The following is a 13136-nucleotide window of genomic DNA, read 5'->3' on the forward strand; positions in this document are numbered from 1 at the left end:
CTTGTACTTTACTTGAGTATTTCCATGTGATGCTACTTTCTACATTTCAGAGGGAAATATAGTACTTTCTACTCCACTACATTTATTTGACAGCTTTAGTTACTTTTCAGATGAAGATTTGACACAATGGATAATATAACAAGCTTTTAAAATACAACACATTGTTAAAGATGAAACCAGTGGTTTCCAACCTTTTTGGCTTTTGACGTCTTACAAAAAGCAGTGTGTAGTCGGGGTCACATTTCACATGTCTATGAGTTGTTAACAGCTCCACCAAATAGTGATTTTTCCCTCTAAACTTCTCACATGCTTTCATTTCAATAAATGTTCAAATGATCCAATATTTCAGCAAAAATCAAAGATTAGAGAAAAAGTCCAAAAACTGAAAACAGATTTGTGTATCAGAACTTTGTTTTTTCTTCTTTCCTCTCCCATTAATCATCTCACCACCCCTCAGATTTATCTGCTGACCCTTTGGAGGGGCCCGACCCCTAGGTTGGGAACCACTGGACTAAACTAGCTAACTGTATATAAAGTAGTGTAAACTAGCTCCACCTCCAGCAGCTACAACAGTAACATGCTGCTCTAACACTGATGCTTCACTATTAATAATCTAATGATGTCATATATAATAATATATCAGTCAGATGGACCAAACCACTACTTTTACTGCAATACTTTAACTACATCAAGCTCATAATACTTATGTACTTTTACTGCAATACTTTAACTACATCAAGCTCATAATACTTATGTACTTTTACTGCAATACTTTAACTACATCAAGCTCATAATACTTATGTACTTTTACTGCAATACTTTAACTACATCAAGCTCATAATACTTGTGTACTTTTACTGCAATACTTTAACTACATCAAGCTCATAATACTTATGTACTTTTACTGCAATACTTTAACTACATCAAGCTCATAATACTTATGTACTTTTACTGCAATACTTTAACTACATCAAGCTCATAATACTTATGTACTTTTACTGCAATACTTTAACTACATCAAGCTCATAATACTTATGTACTTTTACTGCAATACTTTAACTACATCAAGCTCATAATACTTGTGTACTTTTACTGCAATACTTTAACTACATCAAGCTCATAATACTTGTGTACTTTTACTGCAATACTTTAACTACATCAAGCTCATAATACTTATGTACTTTTACTGCAATACTTTAACTACATCAAGCTCATAATACTTATGTACTTTTACTGCAGGAGGATTTTTCATGCAGGACTTTTACTTGTAATGGAGTTTTTAATAATAATAATTTCTACTTCAGTAAAAGATGTGACTACTGATGAATATATGGAGCTGTGTTGTTCTCTTACCTCAGGCTGACCAGGTAATCTCCAGCGTGATGCTTTTTAACTCTCCTGAAGAAGAAGAAGAAGTTATTGTTATGGTTCTGTGATCTCTGTCCCTTGAGATTTAGAAATGTCAAAAACCACATGACGTAGGTGTTACTGTTGACCTGATCAGCAGTGAGATGACGTCCTCTTTCTGCAGCAGTTCATAATCTCCTCCGGAGGTCAGAGGTCGGCTCAGGTCGGCTCTGGTCCAGGTGTACTGGGGGAACGGGTCTCCGGCGATGGCGCAGGACAGGAGAACGTGCTGACCGGCGGCAGCACTCACCGGTTTGGGTTTGGTGATGAACCAGGGCTGCACACCGTCCTGGGGCTCTGCCGCAAACACCACAAACACAACTGTTACCATGACGACAGCCGCAACTAAAGAAGCTTGAAGGTTCATTCTTGACCCTGGAAGCATCACAGGGTCCTGTAGCTGAAAGCTTTGGAGAAAACAAGTAAGTAGACCTTGTGAGAAGATGTTTTTTGTCTGCTGTTTTATTCTCCTCTGGACACATTTTATTTCTAATCCTAATATACTTTCAAACTGATGTTTTATATATATATACTTTTTATGACTTTATGGCTCAATACTTTGACATAAAATTTGATTCAGACACTCGTGTTCCTCAGAGGATGAATCCTGCTGACTTTTCCTCCAGCGCCACCTGCAGGTCAAATCTTCATGTATCTAGTGAAATATCTCCACATCTACTCGGTGGATTGGCAAAGAATTTGGTTCAGACATTCATGTTCCCCTGAGGATGAACTCTTATAACTTTGAAAGGTGCAAAAAACCCTTAAAGGGTCTTCATGAGGACATTCTCCGATGCATGAGAGAGGAAGAGAGAAAACAAAAGATAAGTTAATTAACATATATTGTAAATTAATAGTTACTAGTGGGCAGTTTCTAAATATAAGATAAGACAGGATAGAGATGAGGAAGGACGACGTTACAGAGAAAGACACAAACCTTTTACGGCTTTTTTAAATTATGCAGACGCTGAGTTAAAAATATCAGACGGCAGAGCGCTCGATATGATTGAACCTCTGTAAATTAAACAAAACTGTAGTTGAGATGTTCCACAGACAAGACGCCCGAGTGGAATAACGTAATATAATTCATGAACAAAAGGGGGGGAAGACTCCTGTTAAAGCATCTGCGTACAAACAAAGCAATCTGTGGTTGGTCGACCTGATAAAGGCTGAGGACGCCTGACTGCAGCGTTTAGCTCTGCTGGGTCTACGTCCAGCCTCACAGAGCTGCTGGCAGGTCTCGGTGACATTAAACACTGAGTGAAACAGATGCACGGTTACCCTCCACAGTGAGCTGGGCCTGGGTGCGGTCCTCTCCGTACTGGTTCCAGGCCTGGCAGCTGTACGTCCCAGTGTCCTCTGGGAAAACCTCCTGGATCAGCAGAGTGCAGCGGTTCTCCTCTCTGAGGAGGTGAAAATCCTCCGACTCCGTCACCTCCTGCCCATCATGGAGCCACACCACCTCTGGAGGGGGGTGACCTGCGAACCGCAATGACCTCTTAGTGCACGTCAGATTTAACAGGATTCATCCTCTGAGAACCCTCAAAGTGATCAGAATGTAAGAAGAAATAATCAGGACTCACAGCAAGAAGTACATAATAATCATGATGAATATTACACAGAACTGCTCTCCAGAGACTGAAAACATGATGCTGTTATTAGTCTTTGGAGCCGTTTCTAAACAAACTAATGAGACCAAACTCTTCATGATGAAGGAACATATGACCCAGTGCAGCGCTGTGACTCACTGACGTGTTTTTAATCAGATATATCAGCTTTGATACACACACAATACTAGTTAGTAGATCAGTTCATTGTTGGTTTGGATCCAAACATGAAGACAAATATAGAAAATTGTCAGACATATCCTTTAAACCTTTTCAGCCGCTAGGCGTCTCAATCAAAACAATAACAGAAGACGGAGTGTGATGACGGTGTGAAGTAGCAAGGGATCATGGGAGTTGTTGTCTTCGTTGTTAAATAACCAGCTTCACCGGGATAGGATTACTCCAAATGTTTTTACCCGCAGAGGTCTCCTCCTGGAGGGGCTGTTAGCCGAGCTGCTGCTAACGTTTGTCCAGTTTATTTCTCTGATAACTTAAGATCCAGACGTCCAATGACTAAAATCCTTCTTCCGGCTAAAAGATATAGTTAAAAACCACCTAAATTTATCATGAAAATGTGGCTTAAAACTGAATAAAAGTCCATTTATAACAGTTTGTGTGGAACAACCACAACGCCGATGTATTATCTTGTATGTGTGTAAGTTACTCTTTGGTAGACGCCATTGTAGCGGACAAACACAGCGCCGCCGTATGCATCTTGTGCGTGTTTACTCTTTGGTAGAGGAGGTATGACGCCATCGACAGGCGACCAAATGAAACGGTCCGTTACTTTGATTAAATTACAGATTTCTCTGGGTTTGAACATTGTTGGAAACATTTGGGATAATGTAAGTACACAACTCAACAACATATATAACATAGGTCTAGTTGTTTTTAGACATGTTAATGTGGAATAATTACATATTACAGCTTTAAGCAAAGAAAGTTAAAGAAAACTGATAATCCTGCAACAGTTTCCTAAATGTTTTTCATTTCTCTTTGCAAATAAAAAACAGTGAGGAGAGACGACAGGTTGGATTAGAGATTCATCAGGTCGGGGCTTCATGAGTTCAGGTATCTCTCTAGAAGGGAAGCAGCTATCGGGACCCACTGTAAGCACACAGGATGTGATGCACTGGAACGCTCCTTTAAAGTCAAACTTCATCTGTGGCGAGAGATTATTATAATTATATAATTATTAGGTAACAGTTTGTTTTACAGGTCCTTTGATTTTTATATGAATTTCCTGATGTTTTATGTGTAATTTGCAGGTATCAAACAGTTACCTTTTGGCGTTTTACAGAGAAAGTGGCGAAATTTGGTACAAATTATAAGACAAAAACAGTAAAAACGGGTTCAGTAGGTACGTGCCCACTCATATTTGGGGTCATATGCAGCTGTTAATTTGCAAAAAATCTTAATAAATTGTTTAACTAACAAAAAATACTTTTTTCAGTGTGTAGTTTTGTGTGTTAGCATAAATAAATAAATACATTCTCCATGTGTTAGCATTAGCATACAAGGCACAGTTCTCATAAACTTATAATACCAAGAATTAACAGTTACACAGCAGCTGCTTTTAGGAAAGTATTGATTTCTTATTATTAAAATATTAAACAACTTAATATGCTAATATGTAGTTTGACACACAAAACTAAACACTGAAAACTAAGTATATTCTGTCAGTTAAAGAATTGTTAAGTGTGTAATTTATTAAGAATCTTTGCAAATTAACAAATACATATTAACCTAAATATAACGAGTGGGTTCTTATAGTTCGTACCTGCATCTGTAACCGTTAAATACCTGAAAATTACTCCGAAAACTTCCAGGAAATGAGTTTCAAACGAAGGTACCTATAAAGTAAAGTGTTATCAATTCTTATTATCTTCCTGAGAAGTCGTTATCTGGAAATAAAGAGCAAACCTTCAGAAACAGTTTGATGAGTGAAAGCAGAGATCAGACAGCAGCTTATATGGAGAAAAAACCCTCTGTGGAAAATCATTATGTAACACACACACACACACACACACACAAACACACAAACACATACACACACACACATTCACACACACACACACACACACTCTGGGTTAATAATATGGAGGCTTCAGCTATAGTTCACTTCTATAGTAACTCAACTTATATTTCAGGCAAACTGCTGTCAGATCTGCTGTACAAGAACCTGAACACACACACACACACACACACACACACACACACACACACACACACACACACACACACACACACATTTATACTTCTACCCTTGTGAGGACTCTCATTGATGCGATAGAGCCCCTAAACCCTAAACTGAACCCTAAAACCAAGCTGAACAACCTCTGAAGGTTTGTCCCACAGTAAGGACCGCTCACTGCCCGCATCTAACACTCAACTCGGTCCCCACAAAGATAGACATACAAGTATCACACACACACACACACACACACACACACAGAGGAAATGAAGAGGCAGGAATCGTCCAGAGTGAATCTGTCCTCATCTCATCTCCACCATCTCCCTGGAGATCTGACAGGAAATACCACAGCTCAACACACACACACACACTGAACGCATAAACACACACACACACACACACTGAGCACATAAACACACACACACACACTGAGCACATAAACACACACACAGTCGTACCGGTCAGCTCCACCGTCATGGTAACCCTGCTGCCGTCCATCACCTTCAGGTCCGTCAGGCCGCCGGTGAAGCGAGGAGCCTCACACACTCCTCTGGCCTCTGTGACCTCTGACCTGCGACCCTGCGGTCTGCCTGCAACATGACAACACGTGAAGAAGAAAACGACACATCAAACATCTGCCCAGTCTCACGTCTCGTTAGCTGTTCCTGAGTTCAAACTCGTTATAACATCAAAGTGCAGATTTACGCATCAATCAATTAAAACCAGATGCAGCAAAATACAAACAGTCCAATTAACAAGTCTTTATTTTACACATCATTTACATTTATATTCATTTCCTGGAAATTTTCTGAATAATTTGCAGGTATTTAATAATTAATTTTACAGATGGTGCAACTTGGTACAAATAATAAGAAAAAACAGAAAAAAGTGTTAAACGCACAATATGTAATTTCAGCCGCTAGGCGTCTCAATCAAAACAATAACAACAGACGGAGTGTGATGACGGTGTGAAGTAGCAAGGGATCATGGGAGTTGTTGTCTTCGACGTTAAATAACCAGCTTCACCGGGATAGGATTACTGCAGTGTTCATCATTCAGGATGTTTTTACCTGCAGAGGTCTCCTCCTCTCCAGAACAAACGGATCCAGAGATTACAGGTAAAAACACTAATTAAAGCTGTTTCACCTAAAAAATCAATATTTCTCCGTCGATGTTTGGTGACCACCGGACTTCCTGGAGGGGCTGTTAGCTGAGCTGCTGCTAACGTTTGTCCAGTTTATTTCTCTGATAACTTAAGATCCAGACGTCCAATGACTGAAATCCTTCTTCCGGCTAAAAGATATAGTTAAAAACCACCTAAATTTATCATGAAAATGTGGCTTAAAACTGAATAAAAGTCCATTTATAACAGTTTGTGTGGAACAACCACAACGCCGATGTATTATCTTGTATGTGTGTAAGTTACTCTTTGGTAGACGCCATTGTAGCGGACAAACACAGCGCCGCCGTATGCATCTTGTGCGTGTTTACTCTTTGGTAGAGGAGGTATGACGCCATCGACAGGCGACCAAATGAAACAGTGTTTTTAGACATTTTAATGTGGAATAATTACATATTATACCTAATATGTAATGTAATAAGGGGCCATACTTTTTGAGTGCTTGTGTTTATATATTTGGGTCTCTGATGAACCGACTGACACACAAGCTGTGAAATAAGACCACCCAGTCAGTCATGTGATTCAACAAGCCATTCAGATTTGATGCCCCTTCTTACATCACATGGGGGCGAAGCTAACGTAAGCTAAACTAAGCTGAGGGTGAATAATTTGCATATGGCGGAGCAGAGCCGAAGAGTCCTGCTGTCTTCTGTCTTCTGGAGGAATAAACACCTGATTCTGCTCTGATCTGTTTGTTTTTTAAAAGTTTGGTGGATTTATCCTCAGTCTCGCTTCTCAGGCTAACCGGCGCTAAGCTAACACCAGAGTCACACACACCACCTCAGCTGCTGTCATCAATAATAAACATCTTAAATGCCGATGAGTTTATATAATGTTAATGTTGCACAGTATGTAGATATCTATGTGTATAAACAATAACGTCGCTGCCGTATTCATGCCTTTAGGGGACGTTGTTTTGAGTGTGCTACAATGTTAGCTTAGCTCTGATCGATCTGAACTCCATTCAGAAGCATTTTAACAGTTGTTTGCTTGTCATCTTGCCTGACAAAGCATGAATTCAGGCTTTTTTACAAACAATATAATGATGTAGTTAATTCTGTATCCTTCTGATTTGATTATTTCAATTAAATCACAGTAAAATCTCAGTTTATTTACAGTGAAACGGGGCTGTTCAGACAGGAGGAGAAGGCTGCTGTGCTGCTTCATCCTTGTGGTATTTTGACCAAAGCAGGTCAGATACGTTTTATTAAGACCTTGGGGAACTGTGTTAACTTGTGGAAAAGGGTCATAATATGGCCTCTTTAAAATGGTTTAGTTGGTCAGTGCTGATTCATTATAACTGGGTTCATATCTAGTTATTAATTTGTAAAAATTTTTAATAAATGAGACTCTTTAACTGACAGAAAATTCACGTTTTTTAGTGTGCAGTTTTGTCTGTTATATGATATATTAGCAATTAGCTTTTTTTCAGTAATTTCCTAAAAGTAGCTGCTGTGTAACTGTTAATTCTTTATAACTACATTACTTTGAAAGAGTTATGTAATTTTGGTTGTACACAGGAAATGTGCTCATTATACAGTTTTTCAGAAACAACTTAATATACTAATAAAGTTATTAGTATATTAAGTTGTACACTTAAGCTGCGTTCAGACTAAATCCGGCAACGCGTCACTACCACGCAGGCTTCTGCGGAGGCGTGGTCATCACGAGGCTCGTTTGTGTGACGTATCTGATCGTAGCACAAGTACAAATACTCACCAGAACTTCTGACTCGCAGCCCGGTGAGTTCTCATATAAACGCCTTCTCGTAAAAATGAGTTCTAGTATAAATGTGGACTTTGATGATGTTATATGAGCTTCTGTGTGTCCACCGTGTTCAGTTCACAGGAAACAAACCATGTGACTCTGTGTTCTGTTTACACACTTTCATTATTTGTGTTTATTTATTATAGTATGATTACTTTATTACATTAAATATTTTCTGCTTCCTCTGTCTGTGTGTCTGTTTTTCTGTGTAAACTGTGAGGACTGGAGTGTGTATATCAGCTAATAACACACACACACACACACAGGCAGTGAGACAGTGTGTGTGTGTGTGTGTGTCCTCTCAGGCATGTCTGATATGTACACAGAACACAAAGACTTACCATTTAGCACACACACTCATACACTCATACACAGCAGAAATACTGTGTATTCATACTCACATGTGCACTTATACATGCACACACGTTACCCACACACACACACACACACACACACACACACAAACAGACACACACACACACACACACACACACACACACACACACATACATCACACACGTGTCTCTGTCAGATATTGCAAGAGAGAAAAGGAAACCCAAACTCCATATATGGTGAGGACGAGTCAGGACCAGACTGATGATCACACATGCTCTCTCTAACATAAACGCACACACACACACACACACACACACACACACACACACACACACCTGTCAACAGTTTTGCAGACGTCTCTTTAATAACGGACGTCTGCAGGCAAAATACTTTCTGTGCTGCAGGAGATTTCAATACTGCGAGCGGCCACCAGGAGAAACCGGCGAGCGGCGGCGGCGCCATCTCAGCTCTTGATACATCCGTGGTATATATTTATTTATTTATGGTTGACAACAACTTTGAGGGCGCAGACATGTTGTTTGAATAGAACTTTATCAGAACTGTCGACGGTCGTTCAGCCCCCCCCCGTGAGAGGCAGCAAATGGGAGGCGAGCACTCAGCAGCTTCACGTCAGAGTCAGCCGTTGTTTTCAGTGAGTCCTTCTGGTCTCAATCTGTAAATTCAGACCCTCTAATAAGTGTGCTGCTGGTCATTTTGGAGATTATTGCTCCGTTAATAAGATTTGAAGACTTATAATAGCTTTGATGTCTGCTGTGTGAGTCAGACTGTTGCTGTAATATTCACTTAGTTTAACGTTACCTGATTGCGATACCTGCCCTGTATAAAGTATATAGATAGACTTTATTGATCCCCAAAGAGGAAACTACGATAGTCACCACATGCCAAACACATACCACAAGTACAGTTAAAACAGTCTGAGAGACGGCGGACGCATGGAGAAGTAATGCATGAATACAGCCGGCAGTAATACATAATCATAAAGGCCACTTAATACTCCAACAACCAACCAACAACACGAAGAAGAAGAAGAAAGGACTCCAGTTATGATGCTCTGGTAAAAGCTTGAAGTGTTGTGGATATTTGTGAGCGATGGTCAACACTTCAGTGGAGAGAAGCACACGGGAGGCTTTGATGTCTGAAGGCTGAAGATGTTTATTGAACTTACTTGATCAAGGAGAATCATAAACAGCGAAGTTGTTGTAACTCGGATGACGTCTCTTTAGTCTTTAACTCGAGCAGATCGGCCTCCAACACGAGTGTCAAACTCATCTCCACCGAGGGCCCTCAAAGGGCCAGATGTAACTTTTAAATGTAACTAGATGTCCTTAATGTTAAATAACTCTGAATGTATTACTTATTCAAGTTAAAAAATATTATATATATATATTTGCATAGATGTAAAAAAGTATGTTTGCTTGTTGCTTTGTTTTATAACATAAATCCTTTTAATTTGTCAGGTTATGAAACCTACATGACTCCATCAATCAACCATCAAACTATCCAAGAGAATAAAGAAAAATAACATCAAACACAAGTTATGACGTTAACTTTGTTCAAAACTTTTCTGTCACAGTTGAGAGAAGCAGAATATTTTTGGCAGACTTCGCTCCGTGTTTGGTGGATCGTTCTCTGTGACCACAGACGCCTCAGAACACAAAAGACAAACATGTTTTCTTCTTCTCGTCTTTCTTGAAACTGCCTTCCGTCTGCATCAGTTTTTCTCTTTCTGGACATTTTTTGGCGTCATTATTTATATTTCTCAATTCCACTTGTTGGGGAAATCACATTGATGTTGACACATCGCAGTCTAGCGGCGGGTCACTTCATGGGTAACATAATCGGCATGCATTGTGGGAAATGTAGTTTTCGGTCAATGCCCGCTTTTGACTTTCTTACAATCAGACCTTTTTCTTGAGTTTATGTCACTTCAGTCACGTTGCATTGAGCCTCAGCTCATCGTCAACACATTTCTGTGTTGTCTAGAAGGTTCCTCTCTGGCCTTGGCTCACCATGGCGATGCTGATATACTCTTCATCACCAAAACATCACAGACAGCTTTAAGAATTACAGCATGACCTCAAGGCTCAGTTTTGACCCAATTTGTAACCCCTAAAGATGGAAAATTCCATAACATGAAGTATTTCTCTCCTGAGCCGTTTCAGGACCATGATGGTATTTTCCATCCACTTTAGTTTTTTGTCCAAATGTTCACGCAGATATTTGTAAGAATGGATAATATCCACCTCTTGACCCTCAATAAAAAAAGGAGCAACTTCCTCCCTATTCATCCTAAAGTCAATGATCAGCTAACGTTAGCCCAAGTAAGCTAGCGTTAGCTTGGGTCTGAGGTAGCGTGAAGGGCAACACCCCCCAGACTCCTTATCTGGAAGGTCCTGGTTCCGAGCAAGGCTTCAGGTCTGCAGGAAATCTATACAAAGAAGAAGAAGAAGAACCTGTTCGGGGGGTAAACGTTCAGTGTGAGCGTTAACAGACCGTTAAAACCTGTTGGTGGCAGTTAAACAAAACATAACGATTTGTTAACCAGCCATGAAAAAGAGCAGCGGCGCTCAGGAAAGAAAGGATCCATCCATCTGATCAGCTTTCGTCTGAGCAGATACTGATGTAAAGATCAGACGTGACTGCAGCTTCTCACAGAGGAGATGATGATGATGATGATGATGATGATGATGATGTTTTTTTTTTCTGAAGAGCAGAAACTTTATTGTCCACACATGGACATGATGAGGTTGTTAAACTCTGAAGGTCGAGTGGGTCAGTCTGTGGGAATCTCCTGTTATTTACACACAGATCCCAGTGTGTGTGTGTGTGTGTGTGTGTGTGTGTGTGTGTGTGTGTGTGTGTGTGTGTGTGTGTGTGTGTGTGTGTGTGTGTGTCCAGTCGGGGGATTTCCTGCTGCGGGAGGATTTTCTTCCCTCAGACTGATTCTCCTTATAAAGCTGTGATCATCTTCTCTGTTCTTCACCGCCGTCTTCACGTGCTGATGGATGATTGGCCGACCGACGCTGCGTTCACTGCTCGCTCACTCGCTCGCTCGCTCGCTCCAACGTTTCTTCAGACTCAGCAGCCTGAGAGTATTTTAAGCTCAGATGCTGATTTCACAGATTCACACATGTTGTTCCATTTAAGACAGATGCATCTTGAGTTAAAGGAGGGTTCACAGTGATTTAAGTCTGTCATAAACCAGCCGTCAGGTGTCCATAGTAACAGTGAGAGAGGTTTTTCCTCGCTGTGATCATTCCTCCTGTTCATACTGGATATTAAAAGATCCTTCAAATGTGCTTTCAATGGAAGTGATGGAGGATAAAAACACATTTACAGTCTTTGTGCTTCCTCGTGTTTCCCTGAAGTAACAAAAAAGTGCTTTACATAAAAGTTTAAAGGCATCAAGACTGAATGTAACACAATATAAAAAGATGTTTAAATACAATTAAATAGTTGGTGATAAAAATAAGCTAGAACAGAGTAAGACAGTACAGTGTAATAAATGAATAATTACTTGATTTAATAAGAAGGTGAACAGAAAAGTCTTCAGCTGTGATTCAACAGAACTGAGAGTTGCAGCAGACCTGAACGCTGCGTCTCCGGGTTTAAGTTTTGACTCTGGAGGACAGAAAGCAGACCTGATCCAGACCACCTGAGAGAGGTCTGCTGGATGCTTCATAACGTGGCAGCAGATCAGAAATGTAATGTTGGCCTTAAACCAGTCAGTGCTTTATAATAAACCCAACAGCAGTATTTTAAAATCAAGTGTTTGACACCTGAGAGAAGAGACAATCTGTAGAAGATCTGACGTTGACAGATGTCTACTTTCATATTAGCTTCAGATAAACTTTCAGATAAACTTCCATTGTAAGTGCATTATGAAGGGATCTTCTTCTTCAGTATAAACAGGAGGAATGATTACAGCAAGAAAAACAGCTTTCATGTTCATCTGATGACTGACTGCTGGTTTAAAACAAACTAAACTCAGATAAAATAGTGACAGAAATAGTTTCCGATCATCAAGCATGAAGGATATAAAATCAGCTGATAAGTTGTTCAGAAACCAGCCGATATAAGAACAGAAACACTGAAATCAATACTGATCAATACTCACTAATAAACAACAACACGGATCTGAGCTCTGACCTTTGACCTGGACTCTGGCGCTGCACTCCGCTCTGCCGTGGCTGTTCTCCGCCACGCACGCGTACACGCCTTCGTCACGCCGGGACGCACGCTGGATGGTCAGCGTGGCCACGCCCCCGACGCACGAGGACCGAGCGGCGGCAGCAGCAGGAACGGGCCCGTCTGAGGGAGGAAGGAGATGACGTCATCATCATCATCATCATCATCACATTGTGTTTTTTAAAGGTGTACTCCACTGATGAACTCTGATGATGTCACAGTGATGTCATAGGGGTCACAGATTTCCTTACAGTGGACATACATTTAGGAGGCTCTAATGAAAGACCCAGTTGCATTATGGGAAATGTAAGACTGGACCTGCATCTGATTGTAAATCTGAAAGCACGTGTTTAGTTTGTGTGTTATTGTGCAACGTTTTCATAGCAGAGTGGGAGCTCTGTCTTTACTGTATTGGATCTGTGTTTATTGACAGGTG

At 40.4% G+C, this 13136-nt stretch overlaps 1 protein-coding gene across 1 annotated transcript in view; it reads right to left on the reverse strand.

The window, feature by feature from the left end:
* The window catches only part of mylka (myosin, light chain kinase a), a 79538-nt gene that overhangs the window by 44135 nt on the left and 22267 nt on the right, over positions 1–13136 (reverse strand). Inside the window, exons 13-17 of the mRNA XM_042427271.1 lie at positions 12662–12823; positions 5667–5798; positions 2689–2886; positions 1497–1704; positions 1354–1398 (exon numbers count right to left, since the gene is read on the reverse strand). Of these exons, the coding sequence (XP_042283205.1) occupies positions 1354–1398; positions 1497–1704; positions 2689–2886; positions 5667–5798; positions 12662–12823 (745 nt within the window). The remainder of the gene's footprint in view (positions 1–1353; positions 1399–1496; positions 1705–2688; positions 2887–5666; positions 5799–12661; positions 12824–13136) is intronic.

The sequence above is a fragment of the Thunnus maccoyii genome, chromosome 11 (genome assembly GCF_910596095.1).
Source record: "Thunnus maccoyii chromosome 11, fThuMac1.1, whole genome shotgun sequence".
Lineage (NCBI taxonomy): Eukaryota > Metazoa > Chordata > Actinopteri > Scombriformes > Scombridae > Thunnus > Thunnus maccoyii.